The sequence below is a fragment of the Cervus elaphus genome, chromosome 9 (assembly GCF_910594005.1).
Source record: "Cervus elaphus chromosome 9, mCerEla1.1, whole genome shotgun sequence".
In the NCBI taxonomy this organism is placed as follows: Eukaryota; Metazoa; Chordata; class Mammalia; order Artiodactyla; family Cervidae; genus Cervus; species Cervus elaphus.
Window position 1 is genome coordinate 13,549,884 of NC_057823.1, and position 26,395 is coordinate 13,576,278.

The window sequence follows — 26,395 nt, forward strand, 5'->3', positions numbered from 1 at the left end:
ATTTCTGCCCTGATTCTTAAGATTTCTTTCCTTCTACTAACCCTGGAGTTCTTCATTTCTTCCTTTTCTAGTTGTTTTGGTGTAGAGTTAGGTTATTTGTTTGATTTTTCTCTTGTTTCTTGAGGTAAGCCTGTATTGCTATGAACCTTCCCCTTAGCACTGCTTTTACAGTGTCCCATAGGTTTTGGGTTGTTGTGTTTTCATTTTCACTCATTTCTATGCATATTTTTATTTCTTTTTTTATTTCTTCTGTGATTTGTTGGTTATTCAGCAGCATGTTGTTCAGCCTCCATATGCGGGAATTTTTAATAGTTTTTCTCCTGTAATTGGCATCTAATCTTACTGCATTGTGGTCAAAAAAGATGCTTGGAATGATTTCAATTTTTTTGAATTTACCAAGGCTAGATTTATCGCTCAGGATGTCATCTATTCTGGAGAAGATTCCATGTGCACTTGAGAAAACGGTGAAATTGATGGTTTAGCGGTGAAATGTCCTATAGATATCAATTAGGTCTAACTGGTCTATTGTATCATTTAAAGTTTGTGTTTCCTTGTTAATTTTCTGTTTAGTTGATCTATCCATAGGTGTGAGTGAGGTATTAAAGTCTCCCACTATCATTGTGTTATTGTTAATTTTCCCTTTCATACTTGTTAGCATTTGCCTTACCTATTGTGGTGCTCCTACATTGGGTACTTATATATTTATAATTGTTATATCTTCTTCTTGGGTTGATCCTTTGATCATTATGTAGTGTCCTTCTTTGTCTCATTTCACAGTCTTTGTTTCAAAGTCTATTTTACTTGATATGAGTATTGCCACTCCTGCTTTCTTTTGGTCTCTGTTTGTGTGGAATATTTTTTTCCAGCTCTTCACTTGTAGTCTGTATGTGTCCTTTGTTTTGAGCTGGGTCTCTTGTAGACAACGTATATATGGGTCTTGTTCTTGTAGCCATTCAGCCAGTCTTTGTCTTTTGGTTGGGGCATTCAACTCATTTACATTTAATGTAATTATTGATAAGTATGATCCCGTTGCCATTTACTTTGTTGTTTTGGGTTCAAGTTTACACACCCTTTCTGTGTTTCCTCTCTAGAGAAAATCCTTTAGCATTTGTTGAAGAGCTGGTTTGGTGGTGCTGAATTCTCTCAGCTTTTGCTTGTCTGTAAAGCTTTTGGTTTCTCCTTCATATTTGAATGAGATCCTTGCTGGGTACAGTAATCTGGGCTGTAGGTTTTTTTATTTCATTACTTCAAATATGTCTTGCCATTCCCTTCTGGCCTGAAGAGTTTCTATTGAAAGATCAGCTGTTATCCTTAGGGGAATCCCTTTGTGTGTTATTTGTTGTTTTTCCATTGCTGCTTTTAGTATTTGTTCTTTGTGTTTGATCTTTGTTAATTGGATTAATATGTGTCTTGGGGTGTTTCGCCTTGGGTTTATCCTGTTTGGGGCTCTCTGGACTTCTTGGACTTGTGTCACTATTTCCTTCCCCATTTTAGGGAAGTTTTCAACTATTACCTCTTCAAGTATTTTCTCATGGTCTTCCTTTTGTTTTCGTCTTCTGAGACTCCTATGATTTGAATATTGGGGCATTTCACATTGTCCCAGAGGTCTCTAAGGTTGTCCTCATTTCTTTTGATTCTTTTTTCTTTTTTCCTCTCTGTTTCATTTATTTCTACCATTCTATCTTCTACCTCATTTATCCTATCTTCTGCCTCCGTTATTCTTCTGTTGGTTCCCTCCAGAGTGTTTTCAATCTCATTTATTTCATTATTCATCATATATTGGCTCTTTTTTATTTCTTCTAGGTCTTTGTTAAACCTTTCTTGCATCTTCTCGATCCTTGTCTCCAGCCTATTTATCTGTAACTCCATTTTGTTTTCAAGATTTTGGATCATTTTCACTATCATTCGGAATTCTTATCAGGTAGATTCCCTGTTTCTTCCTCTTTTGCTTGGTTTGGTGGACATTTATCCTCTTCCTTTACCTGCTGGGTGTTTCTCTGCCTTTTCATCTTGTTTATATTGCTGTGTTTGGGGTGGCCTTTCCATATTCTGGCAGTTTGTGGTTCCTCTTTATTGTGGAGGTTCCTCGCTGTGGGTGGGGTTGGACAGGTGGCTTGTCAAGGTTTCCTGGTTAGGGAAGCTTGCGTCGGTGTTCTCGTGGGTGGAGCTGGATTTCTTCTCTCTGGAGTGCAATGAAGTGTCCTGTAATGAGTTTTGAGATGTCAGTGGGTTTGGTGTGACTTTGGGCATCCTGTATATTGAAGCTCAGAGCTATGTTCCTGTGTTGCTGGAGATTTTTGTATGGTATGTCTTGCTCTGGAAGTTTTTGGCCCTTGGGTGTTGCTTGGTTTCAGTGTAGGTATGTAGGCATTTGATGGGCTCCTATCGACTAATGTTCCCTGGAATCAGGAGTTCTCTGGTGTTCTCAGGATTTGGACTTAAGCCTCCTGCCTCTGCTTTTCAGTCTTATTCTTACAGTAGCCTCAAGACTTCTCCAACTATACAGCACCAATGATCAAACATCTAGGTTAATGATGAAAAGATTCTCCTCAGTGAGGGACACCCGGAGAGCTACACAAACGGAGAAGAGAAGAGGGAGGAGGGAGATAGAGGTGACCAGGAGGAGAAGAAGGGGAATCTACAGGGGAGAGCACAAACTAGCCAGTAATCACTTCCCTATGTACTCTCCACAGTCTGGATCCCTCAGAGATGTTCACGGAGTTACACAGAGAAGAGAAGAGAGAATAAGGAGACAGAGGTCCCCAGGAGGATAAAAGAGGGAATCAAAAGGAGAGAGACAATCTAGTCAGTAATCAGTTCCCTCAGTGTTCCCCACAGCCAGGAACACACAAAGAGATTCACCGAGTTGGGTAGAGAAGACACGGGGGAGGGAGGAGATAGTGGCGACCTGTGGAGAAAAATGAGAGTACAAAGGGGGAGAGAGCAATCCAGCCAGTAATCACGCTCCCAAGTAAAAAAGGGTACTGAAGACTAGGTTCTTAAAGGTACAAAGTTGATAACAAATACCAAAAAGGAAAGATTAAAAATCTAGGGTAGAGGTTAGATTCTCAAACATACAATATTAATGAAAAAAACAAAGTCACAACAATTATAAAATATATGTATATATGATGTTTGCTTTAAGAATAGGGTCTTTTTTTTTTTGCAAAGTAATAGTAAGTTATAAAAATTAATATTAAAGGAGTAATAGAGGACTTAAAATTTTTTAAATTAATTTAAAAAATGATAATAGTAAAAGCATATCTAGGACTTTCTCTGGTGTTGTTGTGGACAGTGTGGGGTCAGTTCACTTTCAAATAGTTCCTTGATCTGGCTTATACTTCTGAAGACCTATATATAAGGCCCCTTTCTATGTAGTCGGTGCTAACTGCAGGGTTTTAATCTATTGCACCTGTCACTTCCAAAGCAGTTCCCTCTGTTCATTTTAGCTTCTTCCATTTGCTGGTCTCCTCAGTGTCTAATTTCCGCCCTGACACAAGGGGGCGAAGGTGGTCTCTTATCTAGGCTCACTTGTTCAGTCGTGCTGTGGGGAGGGAGGAGCACTGCAAACAAATATCACTGGCGTGTGTGGGGAGCGCTCGCAGTGTCTGGGCCACACTGGGTTTGCCCCTGCTCACGGCGTGTGCGCTTTCATTGTCTACACTGCTCAGGCTCCAGGTTGGTCTGCCAGGAACTGTCTTGAGGCAGGCCCTGGGTTGCCTGCACTTCCCAGGTCTAAGGCACTCAGGTCAGGTTCTCGAGTACTCCACAAAGGTGCAGACTCGGTTGGGCCTGCGTTTTGTGCCCTTCCCAGATCCAAGCAGCTCAGGTGACCAGGTGCTTGGCGAACACAGTCGCCCCCAGTTTGGGGCTGCGTCTTATCACCTCCCCCATCCCAGCCACTCAGTTTTCTGGATGTACACCTGGCACGCCTTCTCAGGTGTGTCGTGTGTCCCTTCTGGGGAGCTGATCTCTGACTGGGACCCTCCCAGCAGATGTCGATAGTCCAGAATCCCAAGAAGTCTTGGTTAGCAATGAAGCCTGCTTGCAGTTTGGTAGAGGATGCCTCTCTGGGGCCGTGATTGCCCCCTTCCAGCTCTGGCTGCCCTTGCCTGCCTGTCTCTGGTGGGGGATGGGCCGGTCCGCAGCCGGCTAGCTCTGCTCAGTCCTTTGTTCTGTGAGCGGGCCTGGTGGTGTCTTAGCTTAGGGCTTTTTGTGGAATCACGGGATAGCTATCCCACAGTCTGGGTTGCTATCTCAATTTAGTTCCCTCAGGTTGCCCTCGGGGCATTCAGGTCTGGTCCTTACCCTAAGCAATGCAGCCCGCACCTCCCTGTCCAGTGCCCTCTTGCTAGTGGAGGATGCAAGTCGGGGCTGCTTCTCCGCTGGGGGTTGCCGTTAGGCACATAATCTGTGGGTTTTAATTATTTATTCATTTTTCCTCCTGGTTATGTTGCCCTCTGAGGTTTCAAGGCTCACCACAGACTTGCCAGTGAGAGTGTTTCCTGGTGTTTGGAAACTTCTCTCTTTTTTAAGAGATCCATCCCTTCCCAGATGGATCTCCATCCCTACCTCTTTTGCCTCTCTTTTTATCTTTTATATTTTTTCTTACCTCCTTTCAAAGACAATGGGCTGACTTTCTGGTTGCCTGATGTTCTCTGACAGCGTTCAGAAGTTGTTTTGTGGAATTTGCTCAGCGTTCAAATGTTCTTTTCATGAATTTGTGGGAGAGAAAGTGGTCTCCCTGTCCTATTCCTCCACCATCTTAGGACCGCCCCCCTGGAATTAACTTTTTAATGGTATGAGTTTCATAACTTTTTGTGAGGTCCACCTTTGGCATATGTTTATATAGTTGTCCCATCATCACTTATTGAAAAGATTATTCTTTCCCCAGTGACTTGTACTGACATTCTTGTTAAAATAAGTTACCATCAATAAGTGTTTATGTCTGACTTCTTGGCTCTTCCAGTCCTCTATCTTGATTTATGTTGTATTTTAGTAAATTTGACTTTGGAGACTTGACTCTACCAATTTGTGCTTGTCAAGATCTTTCAACTACTTTGGATCCCATGAAGTCCTGTGTAAATTCAAAGATATGCCTGTCAATTTCTGAGAAAAATTAACTGAGATATTGATAAGGACTGTATTGAATCTACAGGTCAATTTGGTGGAATGCCGCCATATTAATTGTATTATCTTCTGACCCATGAACACTATTGCTTTGAGTCTTCTCTGACTTCTTTTGATGATCTTTTATAGTTTTTAGTGTAAAAGTTGACTACTTTCTAACAAGGTATTATTTTTCACACTTCTCAGAATTGGATTAACCAGTAATCCACATAATTTGCTGTCCTGAATGATGAAGAAAATTCTGAACTGTCATCTTTGTGGGGGAAAAAAAGACAATTTTTCATGTTTTTTACAAGTAACTCTTCATGGAACCACTGTGGAAGAAAGCATGAAGGGAATGTCTGATATTCAGATTGCTGGAGAATTTTAGTTTTCTGCTCCACATGGTATGCTCACTTCACTCCCAACATAGTCAAAGAGTCATGACCCAATTCCCCAGTTTCCTTGGATTAAATCACTTGCTTCAACCTTTTTGCCTACAAAGTTCCTGTAATTGAAGGTCTATGACAAGGAAATCGAGCTTCAGAAGTCTATCTTAAAATGTAGTAAGATAGGAAATAAGGTCAAACCCTACACGGAGGGTAAACAACGGATATGGTTTCCCAAGATTTTTCTGGATTATGTCCTAAAAAAAACTTGAGTCACAGGCAACCTAGGGCAGTTGGTCTCCATACATGTATGCTTCAACTTCACTCTCTATTTTTAAAGATTACTAACATTTTCATTAGAAAAGTATATTTTACTACTCACCATGCGCTGCACTAAATTAAGAGAGATTAAGATTCTAATTTCACAGAGTTTACATGATAAATAAAATGCTTTATCAGAGTAAAATCAGAACCCTGTGATTCTTATATCTTATAAGCTGAACTGGATAAAAAAAAAATTGTATATTGTTACTGCACAGTTTTGTTTTGTTTACATATATAACAAATTAGTTCTTTCTCAGAATGTTACCTAAGCAAGATCTAAAGCAAAAGATTTCACCTACAATAAATGTCCTACAAACACCCACTGACCCCTTTGTAGCTCTTTAAACCAAATGGGAAATGACTGGAAATGATCATAATATAATAAATTTAAAATGCCCTTCAGGTGTTGTTGTTTGTCACTAAGTCATGTTCAGCTCTGTGGACTGCAGCCCACCAGGTTCCTCTGTCCATGGGATTTCCAAGGCAAGAATACTGGAGTGGATTGCCATTTTTTTCTCTGGGGGATATTCCCACCCCAGGAATCAAACCCATATCTCCTGCACTGGTAGGCAGATTCTTTATCACTGTGCTACCTGGAAGCCTCATCAATGTTGTTCAATTGATATACCATGTCTGACTATTTGCGACCCCATTGACTGCAGCCTACCTCACCATCTCCTGGAGTCAGAAGATGTCCCTCACCATCCTGTTCCTCACCATATCCTGGAGTTTGCCCAAGTTCATCTCCACTGAATTGGTTTGTCATAGCTTTCCTGACAAGTAGCAGTCGTCTTCTAATTTCATGGCTGCAGTCACTATTCACAGTGATTTTAGAGCCTAAAAAGAGGAAATATGTCACTGCTTCCACTTTTTCCCCTTATATTTGCCATGAAGTGATGGGACCAGATACCATGATCTTAGTTTTTTAATATTGAATTTTAAGCCAGCTTTTTCACTCTCCTCCTTCACCTTCATCAAGAGACTGTTTAGTTCCTCTTTGCTTTCTGTCATTAGAGTGGGTATCATCCACATATCTGAGGTTGTTACTATTTCTCCCCCAAAACTTAATTCCAGCTTGTAACTCATCCAGCCTGGCATATAGCATGATGTGTTCTGTGTATAAGTTAAGTAAAAAGAGTGACAATAAGCAGCCTTATAAACTGTCACAATCATTTCTCAATCCTGAATCAGTCAATTGTTCCATACAGGGTTCTAACATTTGCTTCTTGACCCCCATTCAGGTTTCTCAGGAGCCAAGTAAGATGATTCATTATTCCCATCTCTTGAAGAGTTTTCCAGTTTGTTACAATCCACACAGTCAAAGGCATAGTCAATGAAATAGAGGTAGATGTTTTTCAGGAATTTCCTATCTTTATCTATGATCCAGCAAATGTTGGTAATTTGATCTCTGGTCACTCTGCCTTTTCTAAACCCAACTTGAACATCTGGAAATTCTCAGTTCACGTAATGCTGAAGCCTAGCTTGAAGGATAGATATTAGTAAAATACCAGTCAAAAAATATAGAAGATATAACAGAAATAGATCGTGATAACTTTTCAGTATTTAGTAAATCGCCACTAAATGCACTAGGAGAAATTTTGTTGATAGGTCAATCCCACAAAATTTTGCAAGAGATTACTGATTAATTACAAGGAACAATGTGTTTTTTTTAATAACGTTAGATTAGACAGCCACCTAATGAACTAATGATCAATCTCAACATTAAAAATATCAGTGTGACATTGGATATTTCCCGATAAGACATGCATTTAAAGCATCTCATTTGTGATAAATAAAGGATTGTGACAAATACATCTATCCGAAAGCTAATCCAGCCTTTACCCCAAGGTTTGGCAAACTACAACTTTCAGGGAAAATCTGGAAAGCTGCCTGTCTGTGTAAATAAACTCTTATTGGATCCTAACCACACCATTCACTGGTTCATTGCCCATAGCTGCTTTCAGTTTACAATATCAAGTTGAGCAAGACCACAAAGCCAAAAATATTTACCTTCTGGCCCATTCTAGACAAAGCTTACAGGAACCTGTTCTTTGAGACCAGGTTTTCAGTACACATGAAATACAGGGGAAAGGCACACAAGCTAAATGACATCATGAGGAAACAATCAGGCAATTACAGATCATAGGAAACTCTTCTAATATCAGTATCCTTGTAAAAGATTCATAAGGCTAGATCAAAGTGCCAAAAGTGACTTGACAATCAAATTCAATGTCAGTTTTAGTAGGACTCTGGTTTGGATATATGCTATAAAATATTCTGACGACAGTGGGGATAATTTGAGTATGCATCAGATATTTAAAGTTACTTATGAAACTTATGGTTTTCTTGGGTGAAATAATAGTATTATAATTATATAGAGCATATTCTATAAAATCTTCAATATTTCATGAAGATGTACTGAAAATCAAGTATTAGCAGGAAAATATACATATGTGTATATGTATTGTGAAATATTTCATAATGTGGCACTATGTTGAAAACTGTGGTTTCAAGATATAGCTTATACAAGATTTTAGTCTGTCATTGTACCAAATTCTCTCCATTTAAAATTACAATTAGATCTATCATAAAAATAAACAAATTTATAATCAGTTATTAACTCCTTAAAAATATATATGCTCATGAATTTTTAAGTAGACAAAAAAAGTCTTTTTTAATAGAAAACTAACTTAGTAAATAGATACCTTATAAATATATGAATTTGCATGGCTATACGCTGATGGTTTAAAGTTTAAAACTTAGAAATAAAACAAAATTATTCAAATATAGAAGAAAATAGAGAATACTTACAGTTCTGGCTAGAAAATAGAAAATGGAAACGGGTAGCACCACACTAGTAATGAGAAATAATCATACAAACTACAAAGTCATGTCTTTCCTTGAACCCAGAGAGAGCTGATAGACAACAAAGAAGCCTAAACTCTAAGAAAAGATCATGCACAAAGATACCATCAGGAACACTGGTTCACATATACAGTGCACACACACACAAAAAAAAATGATATGACTCTTACAGAAATGATTAAGAGGATTCATCTTAATTTTCTTAATTAAAGAAAGTGCTCTCAGCTTTTCACTGTTAAGTACGTTGCTAACTGTAGGTTTGTCTTATATGGCCTTTTTCACAAAACTAAAACAGAAAAAAGTTAATTTGTATGAAACAGCAAGAGCAATCTTGAGAAAGAAAACAGAACTAGAGGGATGAGGGTCCCTGAAATCAGACTATACTAAAAATCTACAGTTACTAAAAGCAGTATGCTACTAGAACAAAAACAGAAATATACCCCCAATGGAACAGGGTAGAAAGTCCAGAGATAAACTCACACACCTGTGGTTGTGTACTCTATGAAAAAGGAGGCAAAAATATACAATGGAGAAGAGACAGTCTCTTCAGTAAGTGGTGCTGAGAAACTGGACAGCCACGTGAAAAAAACACCATTCAGAAAAATTAACTCAAGTGGTTTAAACACCTAAATGTAAGGCCAAATAGTATGACTCTTAGAGGAAAACATAGGCAGAACACTTCTTGATGTAAATTGTAACAATATCTTTTTTGACCCCTGGTGGTCCAGTGGTTAATGCTGGAGAAGTGGGTTCAACCCCTGGTCAGGGAACTATGATTTCACATGCTGGGGGCAACTGAGCCCACGTGCAACTACTGAACCCACGTTGCAGCGAAATATCCCACATGATGCAATAAAGATCCCACATCCCACCACAAATTGTAAGATCTGACATAGCCAAATAAACAGACAAAAAAAAAACATTTTTCAAAAAAACGACCATTTCAGAACAGGAGAAAATATTTTCCAGAGAAGCAATCCACAAGGCATTAATCTCCAAAATATTCAAACAGCTCATGCAGGTCAATACTAAAATAAAAGAAAAAAAAATGGGCAGAAGATCTACATAGCTATTTCTCCAAAGAAGATATGCTCAGGCACTTCAGTCACATGGGGCTCTTTGCACCCCCATGGACTACAGCCCACCAGGCTCCGCTATCCATGGAATTCTCCAGGTAAGAATACTGGAATGGAATGCCCTCCTCCAGGGGATCTTCCCAAATCAGGGAGTGAACCTGGGTCTCCTGCATTGCAGGTGCATTCTTTAACCGCTGAGCCACCTGGGAAGCCTACCCCACATACCCCACATAGAGATGGCCAAAAAGACATGAATGATGCTCAACATCACTAATTATTAGAGACATGCAGATCAAAACTACAAAGAAGTATCACCTCACACTGGTCAGGATGGCCATCACCAAAAATTCTACAAACAACAAGTGCTGGAGAGGATGTGGAGAAAAGGGACCCCTCCTACATGTTGGTGGGAATGTAAACTGGTACAGCCACTATGGACAACAGTATGGAGATTTGGGGGTGTCAGTGGCACTAAGGAGCAGCACAGAAGCACTTCATCAGGGGAATGGAGGCCAAGGGGAGAGTGAAGGGAATAGGACATCGGTGTTGTCATGTCCAAGAGATGTAGCGTGAAGAGCTCAAGCTTTAGAACTAGAGGACACCAGTGATCACTGCCTTTCCACCTAGCTGGGAAAGGGTCATATGAGGACACAGTGAGAATGGGGCCAGGTACAAGCCCAGAGAGAGCTTTCATCAGAAACCACCCCTACCAGTACTTGATCTTGGACATCCAGCCCCAGAACTGTGAGAAAATAAGTTTCAGCTCTTTGAGACACTCGGTCTATATTTTGTTGTGGCAGCTCTAGCAGAATTGATAATCATGGCCATATAGAAAACAGTAAAAGTTAAAAAGTGCAAACAAAGAAAATTATCATAATTCCATCACACAGACTTCCAGAAAATTTCAGGGATATATTTTTCTTATTTTTAAAAACATATTAAGAATATTTTCTTTCATCATCAAATATGGATCTCAGAATATGTTGAGCTTTGTAGAATAATGAAATCCTTAGTTTTAGACCTGCCACGGTTTAGAGATGCTGGAGTGACATGACGGAAATCTTTGTGGTGTTGGAATACTGATAGATCTTGGTTGCATTGACAGTTGCAGGAATCTACAAATATGAAAATGACATGGAATTACACACACACATTGTACCAATGTCAGTTTCTTCATTTAAATATTGGACAATCATTATATAAAAATGTAATCTTTGTGGGGAAATGAGTGAAGATTACACAGGACCACTTGGCACTATTTTGCAACTTCCTCTTAATCTATATTTCAAAATAAAACTTAAAAATAAAAAAGTCTGAGTTCTCTGAGCTTGCACTACCTCTCTCCTCCCCTGGGAGGATTCTTGGCTTTTTTCCCCCAGCATGGCCCCCATCAGTCTTCACTTCCACCACAAGCTAAGAAACCAAAGAAAGCAAGGCGGACTCCTGCCTCCAGGCCAGATGAAGCATCTGCTTCTTCAAATTTGCTAAAGGAAGAAAAAGAATAGCAAGAAGCAAGTGAACATGTTGACGAAGTGCAAAGTGAGATAGACTTAATGAACAAGCCAGTGAGGAGATTTTGAAAGTAGAATAGCAATAGAACAAACTCCACCAACCATTTTTTCAAAAGAGGTCAGAATTGATGGCAAAAATCCCAAAATTTGGGGTAACAACATCTGATAACCATCCACAAGTGTCTGCACAGCTTGGGGAGGAGAATGAAGAGGCACTACATTATTTGACAAGAGTCAAAGTGACAGAATTTGAAAACATTAAATCAGGTTACAGAATAGATTTTTACTTTGATGAAAACCCTTACTTTGAAAATAAAATTTTCTCCAAAGAATTTCATCTCAATGGAAGTGGTGATCCATCTTCAAAGTCTACTGAAATCAAATGGAAATCTAGAAAGGATTTGATGAAATGATCAGGTCAAACACAGAATAAAGCCAGCAGGGAGAGACAGCATCAGGAACCAGAAAGCTTCTTCACCTGGTTTACTGATCATTCTGCTGCAGGTGCAGATGAGTTAGGAGAGGTAATCCACAGATGATATTTGCCAAATCCATTACAGTACTACTTGGTTCCTGACATGGATGATGAGGAAGAGGAAGGAGAAGAAGACAACGATGATGAAGAGGAAGAAGGATTGGAAGATATTGATGAAGAAGGGGATGAGGATGAAGGTGAAGAAGATGAGGGGGAGGAAGGAGAGGAAGATGAAGAATAAGATAGATGACTAATGAAAGGAACACTAATGGATTCCAACCTTTTTTTATTTTCTCCAGTCCTTGGGAGCAAGTTCCAGTCTTTTTTTTTTTTTTCCCCTTTTCTCCTCTTGTTCTCTGTCACCCTGTTTTTAAAGTCTCTTTTCTCCTTTATACCATGGTTCACAACTTATTTGGCGGGGGGGAATACCTTGAGCAGAATTCAATGGGTAAAGAATCTCTACCCACTTCTGTTCCAAATTCATTTTTATCCCTTGTTGCCTCAACAAAATCTTTATGAAATCAATACCACCATGCTCTGTGGGAAAAAAAACAAAAAACCTTCTGCTCCCTTAGCTCTGCTGGAAACTGGAGGGTGCTAGGCCCCTGTGTAGTAATGCATAGAATTCTAGCTTTTTTCCTCCCTTCTCTGTATAATGGGCTCAGAGATTACACTGTGTCTCTATATGAATATGGACAGTTAGCATTTACCAACATGTATCTGTCTACTTTCTCTTGTTTAAAAAAAGAAAAAATACTTTCAAAATGGGGTTTATAGAAGGTTAGCAAAGGGTGGGTTTCGGATGTTTGGGTGGGTTAAGTGGGCATTTTGATAACATGGCTTCTCCTTTGGCATGTTTAATTGTGATGTTTAATGGAAATCCTTGCAGTTTAAGATGACACTTTCAAAATAAAATTATCTCCTAATGATGACTTGAGCCCTGCCACTTGATGGGAGAATCAGCAGAACCTGTAGGATCTTATTTGCAATTGAAATTCTCTATTGTAATTTTGCTCCTGTTTATTTGTAAACTTTTCTTTTTGTTTCACTGGAAAGGAAAGACGATGCTGTTTTAAATGTTCAAAGTGTACAAGTTGCTTGGTTACAATAAAACCAAATGTGTACACAAAAGAAATTTTTTAATCTGTTAATGTTATGCCCGATGTCCGAATCCCCAAGCGGGAAGAGAGAAGGCCTCCAAGACAATGCAACTCGCAGGAAGGGAAGTTTATTACTGACTCGAGCCAGGACTCTCCGCCCGCAACCAACGCAGTGGTGCGAGTCAGAGAGCCCCGAGCCCAGGCTGTTACACAATTTTATAGGGTGAGAAGCGGATTGGTTACACGTTTGCAAAACAACTTCATTGGTCAATACTTTCGCGCGCGCGGGACTTTCCTGGGGGTTTCCGCCCCGTTCCTAATTTCCTAATTGGCAAACATCGGTGAAAGCTAATTGGTCCTAATTGGCAAACAGTGGTCATTGTAAAGCGAAAACTACCTGATAGTAGGAAGGCCTACTCCTAATCTAAGTTGTGTTACTTCTGCTCACCTCACATTCCCCCCTGTCTGTTGTTCAAGTAGAGGAATCTTCCTCTTTTCCATCTTGGGCCGCTGACACTATAAGTGGACCCAGGAGGGTGGAAATTAAGGTAGTCGAAAACAAGACTCAAACCATCTCTGCTAGACTTCCCGTTCTCTCTTTCTAATCAAGACCACCTCAGACAAGGAAGTCAAAGACTTCTCTAAATGACTGCTTGATTCTCTTACCACTCTTTTATGGTGTGCATAGAAACCTCGCAGACCCTACCCTGTTGAAAAATCAAGTCATCTACAGCAGCTCATAGGGAGGAAAGCCCTTGGCCTTGCAGAGATAGTAAAGCTTGGTTCACCCATATCTGAGGTACTTGGCCCTGTGGGTTGCGCCACACTCGGGTCTACCAAAACCACTGTAGTGCAGTCAGAACACTTCCATACACCTCTAAATCCAAGTCTCTTGAGGATCTGAGAGGCACTGCTACCCTTCTCCTTATTCAACACAGACACCACGGAATCGGCAAAGCAGGCAAACTTCATGGTATCTGTCTCATCCAAAGAGGAGCAACCCCCCTTGTAGAACGCCTTTAAGCCTTCTTCCTTATACATTTTGGGAGCTGCATCCCTCAGAGTGTTACCATAACCTGGTTGGGTTTGAATTTGAACTTTAGCAGCTTCCATAGCCTCACTCAGAGCCTCACTAGGGGAGTTCTTGAACCCCTGTAGGAGGCGGGTCCAAGTTAATTGTCAGCAAAGAATTCAGCACTGGCAGAGGCAGCCAAATACAGTGATGTGTGCCACAGATAGGCATTTTCCTCTCCAAGCATGTACTTCATAAAAGCCAAACTTGCAGAGCCCCTGCAGGGAGTAGCCAATGAGGGTCGGGGCCCATCCTTTGGCCAAACCACGGAAACCATTCTCTTTGAGTGTAACTGAAAATCCATTAAGAATGCCCTTGTACTTCTGTGGGTCCACCTGCATACGGCATTTCACTAAATCCAGAGGAACAACAGCAGTGTGTGTCAGACCACAACTTAAGACCCCACCAAAGCCACACAATGCATAAAACTTCACGGAGCCATATTCGGCGGCTCCAGCTTTCCTTTGCCCATCTCTTACATAGCTGCTCCCATCGGTGAACCATACTAGCTCACTGTTGTCTAGGGGTACATCAGTTAAGTCTTTTTGTGCCGCCAGGGCCTCAGCCAGTATCTTGCTGCAATCATGGAGTAACAAACAGCTGGAATGGCTTATTTGGGTTAAGCAGGGCAAGGGCTGGGGCTTCTAGTAGGGCCCGTCTGAGTGTCTGGAAAGCCTGTTTCATTGGCTCAGTCCAAGTCCAGTTTGGGGTCTCTTTACTTCCCTCATACAAGGGCCGAGCCTTCTCAGCAAACCCCATGATCCACAGTCTGCAATATCCAACAGTCCCCAGAAACACTCTCACCTGGCGGGGGGTCTTGGGCCTTCATGGCCTGGGTTAGCCACCTTTGCCCCTGCCTGATCTTATACCCCAAACAGGTGACCTCTTGCTGGGCTATTAATTGTGTAGCAAAAGGACCTCTGGGTGGCAGGTCCTCACTCAGAGCCTCTTGAACCTCTGTGGGATTACCGGTTGGCCTTCCCTCTCGGCCCACTCAAAGGCAAATATCTCCTGGCTCTGGGCCGCCAGGGGTAGGCTGAAAAAGGCATCTTTCAAGTCCAACACAGTGTACCAAGTGTACTCAGGCAGCAAACTGCTCAGGAGGGTATACGGGTTAGAGACAGTGGGGTGTATGTCACTCACCCATTTGTTGACTTCTCGCAGGTAATCTGTCCCCCCCTGGCTTCTTAGTAAGGGGGTGTTCCAAGGGGATTGACACCGCTTGAGAATTCCGGCATCCATGAGACGTCGAATGTGGGGAGTGATCCCCCGCCGAGCTTCCTGGCTCATGGGGTACTGTCTCACCCTCACAGGAGTTGCCTAGGCCTTTAGATCGATGACGACTGGATGTCTGTTTGGCCAGTCCCATCCCTGCCGTTTCAGCCCAGGCCAACGGGTATTTATTCATCTCTTAAGGCTAGGGATCCAAGTCCATCCATGACTGTCATTCTCCCAGCTCTGTAGGCTTAACTGAATAAAACCCAATGGCCTCTCCTTTCTTCCACAAAATCTTAGCTATGACACAGGAATGGGATCTCATTTCTCTCCATTTCCTGCTTTAACCACTCTCTCCCCAAGAGTTCTCACCTGCTTAAGCCCCTCTCTAGAAGGGACAGAGGTGTTCACAATATAGCCCACCACTGATCAGCAAGGTAAAGTGCCACAGCTGTGAGTAATCTTCAGCAGAATTTTCCAGTTCCTCATGACTGCAATTCTACTTTTCCTTACCCAGGACTTGGGGAGGGGTGCCGAGTCTTGACTCCCCTAGTCACTGTCTTCCCCCGCATATAGAACTTGAGTTCCAGGGGAGATTCTCTCTCACTGGGTCGTACCTCTCCTCAGGTCCCTCTTAGGGCACTCATTTTTCCAGTGCCCCTATTCTCTGCAGTAGGCGCACTGATCTTTCTTTAGGGCCTGCCTTTTCGGTTTCTGTTTTTCTCCCGTCCAGGTTCCCTCAATTCTGTTCCGGCTTTTATCCCTGCAAAAAGAATCTGGGCTAGCTCCCTCTGGTTCTTCCAGTTTTCCCTCGTTCTATCTTTCCTGATCTTCTCAGCTAATTCCCTTTCCTCCTGTCGAATTCGTTCTTCCCTTTCTTCTGGGGTCTCCCTATTATTAAATACCTTTTCAGCTGCTTTCAATAAATCCTGTATCGTCTGTTCTCCCAATCCCTCTATCTTTTGTAATTTCTTCCTAATATCTGGGGCTGCCTGATTTACAAATGCTAACAGGACTGCAGCACATGACTCCTCAGCCTGGGGGTCCATAGGTTTATATTGCCTGAAAGCTTCCATTAGCCTCTCTAGGAAGGCTGCCAGGCTCTCAGTGGGCTCTTGCCTTACTAAATCGGCTTTCTTGCTGTGGCCCGCAGGCCAGCCATCAGAGTCTGGCGGTACAGTCGGAGATGCTCCCTACCTTCCGCTCGCTCAAAATCCCAGTTAGGCCGCAACAGAGGAAACCCCTTGTCCACGAGATGAGGCTGGGCGGTTGGCCTCCTGTCGGCCCCTGGGACCCGTTTCCACGCTTCTGCCAGAATTTGCTCCTGCAACAGCTGCTGACAATCATAGTGAAAGGAGAGTTTCACCTGGTTGGGCTCTAGTTACTGAGGCTCACTTATTGTAGGGCCTTCAGAGTCCGCCAGAGTGTAGCCCTGGCCAGGACTCATCAATTGCCCCACAACCATTCGCCTGTTCACTGAAACTCCTGCCTGCCTGCCTGAAAAGAGTCTAATTAAAAACCAGAGACAATGCTGGCACACACACAAACATGGACAAACACGGAGAGCTGAAGACAAACACACAGACAGACAAACATCAGCCGACAACACAGCACTGGGTTTTTGGGCCCCCTGACCAGACCAGACTTGGGATCAGGAGAGGAACTCTCCTTCCCACAGAGCTGGCTGCCTTCCAGTGTGCTCGCTGGCCTCGGCCTTACGCTGGCTAGAGAAAGCTTTCTCCTGTGCCAGATACCTCCCTGCTTTACAGAAGGGCCCCGGTTTTACTCTGGACTTCCTGTCCTGCCTGAGACAATGCCAGCACACACACAAACACGGAGAGCCAAAGACAAACACACGGACAGCTGACAACACAGCACTGGGTTTTTGGGCCCCCTGAGTTTTCCTGAGCACCGGTGCTATTATCTATCCTTCCCCTCTGTCCTGGAAGTGTTCTCTTCCCCCGGCAAAGGGATCCCAGGCGAGCCCCCAAATGTTATGCCCGATGTCCGAATCCCCAAGCGGGAAGAGAGAAGGCCTCCAAGACAATGCAACTCGCAGGAAGGGAAGTTTATTACTGACTCGAGCCAGGACTCTCCGCCCGCAACCAACGCAGTGGTGCGAGTCAGAGAGCCCCGAGCCCAGGCTGTTACACAATTTTATAGGGTGAGAAGCGGATTGGTTACACGTTTGCAAAACAACTTCATTGGTCAATACTTTCGCGCGCGCGGGACTTTCCTGGGGGTTTCCGCCCCGTTCCTAATTTCCTAATTGGCAAACATCGGTGAAAGCTAATTGGTCCTAATTGGCAAACAGTGGTCATTGTAAAGCGAAAACTACCTGATAGTAGGAAGGCCTACTCCTAATCTAAGTTGTGTTACTTCTGCTCGCCTCACAGTTAATATATAGCAAATAAATAATTCTATATTCACTCTGAACCAAGGTCTTCATACATGCAAAAAGACAAATAAAATGAATTTTCATGTTTGATATAGGAGGTCTTCATATATCAAAACAATATAAAAACCACTTTTGAAGAGTCTTGCAGTACAAATACCAGTAATGCTATGCAAATGCTTAGAAATTTAAAAAAAAAAAATGCTTAGAAATTTCAGAGAAGTAATCATCAGGCAAAACAGGGGAAAGAAACATCCAGACCAGTGATTTCCCATTAGATTATGAAAAGCAGCATGCGTGTGTGCCAAGTCGCTTCAGTCATGTCTGACTCTTTGTGACCCTATGGGCTGTAGCCTGCCAGGCTCCTCTGTCCACAGGATTTTCCCGGCAGGCCATGCCCTCCTCCAGGGAGTCTTCCCAACACAGCTATCGACCCCATGTCTCTTCAGTCTCCTGCGTTGGCAGGCAGGTTCTTTACCACTAGTGCCACCCAGAAGAGCCCCGTGAAAAGCAGAAGTCATACTGAAAGCCAGAAGTCCCTCCCCCACACACAGAGGAAGATAAGACATCTTCTGTGGCTGGGCTTGCTGGTCTCTGCACCATGAGAAACAGGTATCTAAGTCTGCTTTCAGGTAAGTAGAATTGTAACGATGGAGTCAGACAACTAAAGCTGTCTGAGAATTTTCTCTGTTCTTTACTTTTAGAGGCTTTTGCTTTGTTTCTGGTTTTCCCACTATCTTTACAAAGGAAAGCAGGGAAGGAATTTAAGAAGGGTATTAACTCAATTATGTTAAGTTCTCAAAGGAGAAAATTGGTGAAGCTTTTAATTAGTTAATTAATTTATATTTTTGGTTGTGCTGGGACTTCACTGTTGTACATGGGCTTTCTCTGTTTGCTGTGCATGTGGGCTCCTCTTGGTTGCAGTGCACGGGCTTCTCATTTTTGTGGCAACTCTCTCTTTTTAAAAACTTCTTATTTCATATTGGCATATAGCTGATTAAGGGATAGGCTAGCCACTCCAGTATTCTTGGGCTTCCATTGTGGCTCAACTGGTAAAGAATCGCAAGCAATGTGGGAGACCTGGGTTTGATCCCTGGGTTGGGAAGATTCCCGGGAGAAGGGAAAGGCTACCCACTCCACTATTCTGGCCTGGAGAATGTCATGGACTGTATAGTCCATAGGGTCCAAAGAGTCGGACACAACTGAGCAACTTTTACTTTTACTTTTCATAGCCGATTAACAATGTTATGATAGTTTCAGGTGGACAGCAAAGGGACTCAGCCATACATTTATACGAATCCACTCTCCTCCAAACTCTGGTGGCTCCTGTGGTTGCAGAGCATGGGCTCTAGGTGTGTGGGGTTCAGTAGCTGTGGCCCATGGGGTAAAGTTGTTCCACAGCATGTGGGACCTTCTGGACCAGGAATCGAACCTGTATCCCCTGCATTGGGAGGCAGATTCTTGCCTAATGGACTACCAGGGAAGTCCCAAGTTGGTGAAATGTATTCCTAATGAAACTTAACAAAGATTTCTAATTTTACCACATGTATTAGCCCAGGTTCTCAAGAGGAACAGAACCAATAGGATGAATCTATAGAGGTGAGAAAGGATTTTATTTAAGAAACTGATTCATGAGATTGTGGAGGTTGGAAAGTCCAAAAGTCCCAAGGACCAGCAGCACACTGGAAACCCAGGATGACCTGATATTGCATCTCATGTTTGAGGGCCTCCAGAAGTGATTTTTTTTTTTCTTCAAAGAGGTCAATTTTTTTTTTCCTCTTAGGCCTTCAACTGATTGGATGAAGTTCACCCAGATTATGGAGGGTAATGTGCTTTATTCAGAGTCTACTGATTGAAATGTTAACTCAGAAACAGACTCACTGACTTAGGAAATAAGTTTATGATTATGGGGGGAAGGGGGGGATGAGAGATAGATTGGGAGTTGGGGATTCACATGTACCCACTGCTATATTTAAAATAGATAATCAACAAGAACCTATTGCCTAGCACAGGGAACTCTGCTTAATATTCTGTAATAGCCTAAATGGGAAAAAAATTTGTAAAAGAACAGATACATGTATATGTATAACTGAATCACTTTGCTATACACCTAAAAGTAACACAACATTGTTAATCAACTATGGTCCAATATAAGATAAAGATGAAAGAAATGATTTTTCCTACCAAACGATGCTAGTTCATGTAACACCTTCACAGCAATGTCTAGAATAGTGTGGGACCAAATATGTGGGTACAGCGGCCCAGTCACATTGCTACATAAAATTAACCATAATATCAACTAAACCTTATTAGTCTTCAGTCATCTAAAACTGCAGTAAAGCTCATGCTATTATGCTATTACTGCCATTGCAGTAAATCAAACCAGTCAGTTCTAAAGTAAATCAATTCTGAATATTCATTGAAAGGACTGATGCTGAAGCTGAAGCTCCAATACTCAGGCTACCTGATGCAAAGAGCTGACACTCTGGAAAAAACCCTGATGCTGGGAAAAACTGAGGGCATGAGGAGGAGAGGGCAATAGAAGAGGAAATGGTTAGATAGCATCATTGACTCAATGGATGTGAGTTTGAGCAAACTCTGGGAGGTAGTGGAGGACAGAGGAGCCTGATGTGCTGCAGTCTACAGGGCCACAAATAGTTGGACATGACTTAGCAACTGAAGAACAACAGCTCATTTTTCATTGGTGAAATTGTGCTTCAAAGGACAGGTGGCATTTCCAAAGACACGTGGCCACCAAGTGAAAGTTTGTATGCAGACTTGGGTCTTCAAATCCATTCTCCACCAGGATCCTCTGTCACATAACAGTGTTGAAATGGCAGTACCACCTGGAAGAGGAATTCTTTTTTATCTTTGCCCAAGAAGAAAGATCCTGTAAGGCACACAGCTCTGAAAAGAATTTCTTAGGGTTCATCTGCTCACTTGGATGGGATGACAGACTGGGTACTGACTGTAGGGTAGACTTCAACACTTTACAGCCACACTGGTTTCATATCACAAAGCCTACTGCTGTCAGAGATTCATTTCAGGGTTGGACTGAGACTGAGGGGAGGAGCTGTGACCTCAGTGCACTACAGAAAGGTCAGGAGCTCATCTGCAGGGAACCACAGCAGCCACGGCTGCTGAACCTAGAGAGGCCGCTTATCCAGGGGAGACTGGATCTACCTGCAGATACCTTAGTTCTCATATCTACCTGTCCTCACCCTCTCCTGATTCCAAGGTTCCATGTCCTGCTGACATCATCATGAGGGAGGGCTTGGACTGTCTAACTCCAAACTTGGACTGTCTAACTGCAATATCCATGCTCTTTCTATGTGTCCTGAAACATGTAACTTCAACAGGAGAAACCATCCTGGAGAGAAATCCAGAGAGATTTCAGCCACTGCCAGAGGACAAAGAACCTGAGTATGGGCAAAGGCACCCCACGCCAAGGACTTTCTTCCCTCTTCAAATAAGCCCCTCATTTGGGAGAGGTTGGAGTTTCTAAGATGTGTCCTTGTCATCAGCTCTCTGTGTATACTCTGTCCCTTTACATCTAGCACCTGTGGTTCCATGAGGGCTGTGCCTGTCAGTAACTGATTCTTTGGGGAGTCCCAGGAGATGCAAGAGAAAGGCAGAGCCCTCGGTTCTGTGCAAAGCACAGGAACCTTGGGGAGGCTGCTGGAAAGTGGTGGGCAGCAGGGACACCACCATCTCCCCAGGAGGCAATGGCCACATGGAAAGGGTTGAAACTGAAGCTCCATTTTCCTATCTTTGTCATCTCTGTCTTTCTGCCCCAGGACTCTTGGTGCTGCTGCTGTTTCCAATGGGACCTACAGCCCAGAACAGTAAAGGTGAGTCTGGGGGAAGGTGGAGAATGCATGCCAGGGTCTGGGTTCTCTCACCAACAAAGGAGAGAAGGAGACTTATTTTTCAAGTGAGGTTCAGAAATGGTTCTCTGGGAACAAGAGAAGTTGTTTCTTCTCCCCAAGTGCCCAGAGTGTTCTGAGCTCTTCCCCTTTGGATAGCATCATCTCTCCCCCTTCCTCCCTCCCTTCCCCCCATTCATGCTTCCTTCTTCTGCCCATGGACCCCCAGATGACAGCTTTCTTTCATTCTATGGAACTTCTGATGATGGTCTCCATCCCCATCTCTGCCCCCCACAGCCTGTGTTCTGCGGTGCCCTCCGAAATCCTCATGTGTCAATGGCAACGCCTGCCGCTGTGATCCAGGATTCATTACTTCTTCTGGGGAGATCTTCACGGACCCCTTGGAGAGCTGTGATGGTACGGAGACTTGGGGTGGTGGCAGGACATGCAGAGAATGTGTGGTACAGCCCAGTACCCATGGGAGACATGGGTATTCAATGGGTGCCTCAGGCTTTGTCCTCAGAACTGTCAAGCACAGAAAAAATAAAAACAAAAAGATACAAAGGTGGAGAGATGAGACATGACTAATCCTGGCTTCCTGGAGAGGAGCTAGATCTCCAGGAGCCTGAAGTCTGAGCCTCAGTTTGTCCTTTCAGGACTGAGGAGGGAGATGCAGAGCTTCTACCCACTCCCCACTTCAGCACTGCCCATTGTGTCCCAGTCTGGGGTGCCAGTCAGAGGGCTAGGAAGATCAGAGCTGACTGCACAGGCTTCAGGGATGGCTTGTTCCAGCTGCATCCTAGACTCAGCGGTATTGACCAAGAGTCTAAATCTTTCCAAAAAGACATGGATTATGTATCAGGCCCAGTGCTGCAGAGTCAGGTAGGGGATGGGGATCTCTGTCTTGAGGGGACACACATCTTTGGGAGGTGACCCTTTGCCTTGTTGTGTTCCAGACATCAATGAGTGTGGGCCACCCTCACTAGTGTACTGTGGAAGTTCAGCAGACTGCCAGAACACAGAAGGGGGATACCACTGCACATGCCTCCCAGGATTTGAGCCTACTTCTGGGGCAACAATATTCCAGAATGAGAGTGAGAACACATGTCAAGGTAAGAATGATGCTGCATTTTCTGCCTCTCATTCTTGAGGTTTCAGGTCCAAAATGCTGAGTCATATCTGAAGCACCCAGGAAACAGGACCTTGGTTACAGGTGTAGCACCCAGGTCTGAGTTGGGACAGTTTATAGGTACCAGTCCCACCTGCACAGAGAGGCAGATGGTTTGAGACAGGGACCCAGGTCCTGGCTTTGCCACCTGAGAGCTGCATGTGTGACACTGGCCAGGATACTTATTCAGAAATCACTGTTAACATGGGAGATGTGATAACATTATTGTGATTTTCTGTTTTCTTTTTTAAGTACCCCTTTCTTGCACAAATAAAAACAAAAGCAGCTTTGCCAAGATCACTACGTGATCTGGACAAGTTACTTCACCTCTCTCTGTGCTCCAGCTTACCTAACTATAAAAAGTTGGGGGGGGGGGGCAATTATGGTGTTTACCTCATAGAATTGCTGAAAGGTATATGAGGTCACAAAGCACAAAACACTGATGGCTGTTGAGCTTTTAAATTATGGTCATCATGATCTAACACACCCTCTCGATGGGGGCTGTGCCCAGGGTGGGTGCTCAGGAGCAGCTGTCCTGGTGCATCCCCTCCTTCACCAGGACCAGGAAGAGCATGGCCTCCACACATCACCAGGATTTGCCCCACTTCCAGGGGGAGCAGGCAGGTAGAGAAAGGGGTAGGGGGTCAGAAGTGGGTCAGACAGGACTCCAGAGAGGGGTCCATGAAGACGGATAGGCCTGAATGCTGCGGATGGGGAGGGGAGGAAAGTGAAGGTGGGAGGTGAGAAGGATGCTGAGCTCAGGGTTCAGAGGACTCTGAAGAGTGTTCTTTGACCCACCCCGCTGCAGGGAGAAGAGCCAGCAACCTTGGGGCCCAGTCCCTTCCCTCCTGCCCTGCAGACAGAGGGCAGCAGAGCCTCCCAGGTGGGAGGGAAGAGGGGACCTGCATCTGTGTGGAGTCTCTGCTAACCCATAGCAACCTCAGTGGGTGGCTGTTGTGCCTGAACTCATGACCTGGTCAGAAGACAGAGCCTTCAGTAAATTAGTAAAGGTCCCTCATCTCCAGGCCTACTGTGTGTTTGGGGAATGGAGATTGAGTTGACGTTCCTCCCCCAATTTGCCTCATTGGCCAGATACTCTTGTGCAGTGAGCAACCTGCACAACTGCACGTGGTGATCATTGATCCCACTCAGTGGGTCTGCACTAAGCGGGCTCCTCACCCATTGTTGTGAGACCCTCCAGAGACATAGATGTAAGACTGAAGTGGGAGGGGACCTCAATAGACCTCAAGGTGGATGACAGGGAGAGAGCCACCTGCTGGTTTGCAACAAAACTTTCTGCCTGAAGACCTAGATCTGTGACAGGCTCAGCTGGATTGTCTTGCACTCCCCACCTCAGCATTCCAGCCCTCGCTGCACCCAAATACATGTCTATCCATGTCCGGGCCATGAGGTCTGCTTTGAGAAGAAGACCTAGGCTGGGTCCCTGGGCTCCTTGTTCAACTTTTCCAGGCATCAGACGGCTGTCCTGTGTGCCTATCTAGTCTCCCAACCCTCTCTGAACCCCAACACTCAGGACCTCTGCAGAGGGTCTCTTCTGGATGTTCAGAACATCTCACTGTCACAAGTCATCTTATCTTCTTAAAACAAAAGAGGAAGTGACATTCACACCATACTCAGTGTGGTCACAGCACCGTGTGGTCCAGAACACTATCTGTCCTCAATGCCATTGTTAGTGCTGTCTGGAAGAAGACCTGCCCCCACTGGGGCCTCTGAGACCCTGGGTCATGGTGGACTCTGGGGCCCCATCCAGAAATGTGAGAGGAGGAAGACTCAAGGAATGCTCCACTGCCCCCAGCCATCAATGACCCTGCCAGCAAACTGCCTGGAGAAGATGCCTGCTGGCACCCTGACGCAACATCTCAACTGCTCAGCTTCCATTTATTTCCCCGCCCAAGTCTCCACCTGACCTTCTCCCATAATTTCAGTTCATGGACCTAAGGTAGCTCTGATGACTGGGGCCTGGGAGGATGTTGTGTCAGGGGTGTGGCAGGGTGACATCAATCCCCAACCCACTGGAAGAATCAGGTAAATGAAGAGGTTTCCATCTGGTCTCAACGATAGGTTGTCACCAGGGACCATTTCCTCTGGTCTGACCCTCTACTAAGGAGATCAACTCAGACTGCACAATGACCCAGACCATGTGAGGACAGAAGGTGGGGGCTGAGCCCCACCCAGCAGTGTGCACATGTCCACATCTCTAGTGTGAGGCCAAGTGTCAAGATGGCAGAAACACCTGCCACCCTTCGCCCATGAGCACCTGCTCCCTGCTCCAGCCACCCAGCCCTCGCCCATCATGAGCCTTGCTCAGCTACAGATTCTCATCACTTCCTGCCAGTCTGGGGGATGCCTTCATGGGAATCAGATAAAGGCACCTTCACAGCCCTAAAGCTGAGCCAGACATCAAACCCACTGTCCAGCACAACCTGGTGCCCACTGCTCAGGTGGCCTTGGCCTTTTTATCATCATCTGCCTTTTCTGTGGAACTGCCCACAAGCCTCATCCTTGAGTTGCATGACTCAGGGGTGGGTCTTTGTCCACGTTCATGGAGCTGGAGTCTCAGAGTTAGCATGGATGGAAGAGCACTGTCCTGCCGGGATCAGCAGGATTCAAGGAGAACTCAGCTGGCAGCATTCACCCTGGGGAAGTCAGGACAAAGTGCATCACTGGGAGCCAAGACGGGCCCTGCTCAGGGAACACAGCTGTACTCGGTTCCCAAGAAGACCCACCCAGGCCTTTGTCCAAATCTTTAGCCTGGGACACTGGCAGCTGTGATCCCGCCATCCCAGCTGGGAGCTTCCCAGGGAGGCTCACGGAGTCAGAGATGGCAGACTGGGTAACTTGGGCCACTTCTGGCCACTTCTAGACAACAGAAATTCCAGGTCACCATGCTCATCCATAGGATACCTCCATATGAATGAGGAGAGGCCCCCACTCACAAAGGAAGAGAGGGCAGGCCCTTCTGGATGCTTCTATGCCAAGAAACATGGATGACACCCAGGCCGGAAGGTTGTCCACAGCCACAGGCACCCATAAGGTTCTCCTTCCTCTTGCAGACATGGACGAATGTCAGCACAGACCCAGAGTCTGTAAAGGCCGCAGCATCTGCATCAACACCAAGGGCGGTTACACCTGCCAGTGCCCACCCGGCTTGCAGTTCAACCCAAATGACCCAAGGAATTGCACAGGTATAAATCCCAGGAAGAAAGGGCGAGGCGGGCCTGGAGCTGGGGGAGGAGCTGAGGTGGTTCAGGGACCTCAAGAAAGAGGGAGACAAGACTCAGGTTCCTGTGACACAAGGGTCTTCTGGGGCCCTGCCCAAGGATCACCTCCTCGAATGGTCCCACCACAGATCAGGGAGACAGCAGAGCCTTCTGGGCCTGGGGTTTCTTTGTGGAGTTCCCCACCCCCATGAACATCCCAGACCTCCTCCCTTCCTCATCTGACACATTGGATCAGAGGGAGGTGTCACCTCTGGCTTTCAGAGGGGGAACCTCAGTCCAGGGCTAAAGAGAATGTGAGTAAGAGCTTTGATGGGGGAGTCAAGCTTCCATGATTCAGTTTCTATCTTTACCTCATTTTTCTTCTTATAAATAGGGACAATGTCCAAGCTGGAGTCATCTTAAGGGTAGCTGCCATGACAATCTTTGGCAATGAAGAGGCAGCAGCACTATGAGGAGAGGTGTGTCTTCAGTGCAGACAGTGAGGAGCTTGGGGACCTGGGCTAGACAGGACTGGTCCTCTGAGTTCTGTTCTAATAAAGGCAGGGATGCAGCTCCGGATGGCAGTGGTGCCTCCCCATCACTCACCAC

The 26,395-nt window shown here is 44.5% G+C and overlaps 1 protein-coding gene and 1 pseudogene across 1 annotated transcript in view; both read left to right on the plus strand.

Moving 5' to 3' along the window:
• The first annotated feature begins 6,513 nt into the window (after positions 1-6,513).
• LOC122700005 lies at positions 6,514-12,024 on the plus strand (annotated as a pseudogene).
• Positions 12,025-18,097: 6,073 nt separating this feature from the next.
• ADGRE2 (adhesion G protein-coupled receptor E2) overlaps positions 18,098-26,395 on the plus strand; it is a 66,552-nt gene continuing 58,254 nt past the window's right edge. Inside the window, 5 exon segments of the mRNA XM_043911187.1 lie at positions 18,098-18,163; positions 21,329-21,382; positions 21,695-21,814; positions 22,354-22,509; positions 25,640-25,771. Coding sequence (XP_043767122.1) covers positions 18,133-18,163; positions 21,329-21,382; positions 21,695-21,814; positions 22,354-22,509; positions 25,640-25,771 — 493 coding nt within the window. The 5' untranslated portion in view covers positions 18,098-18,132.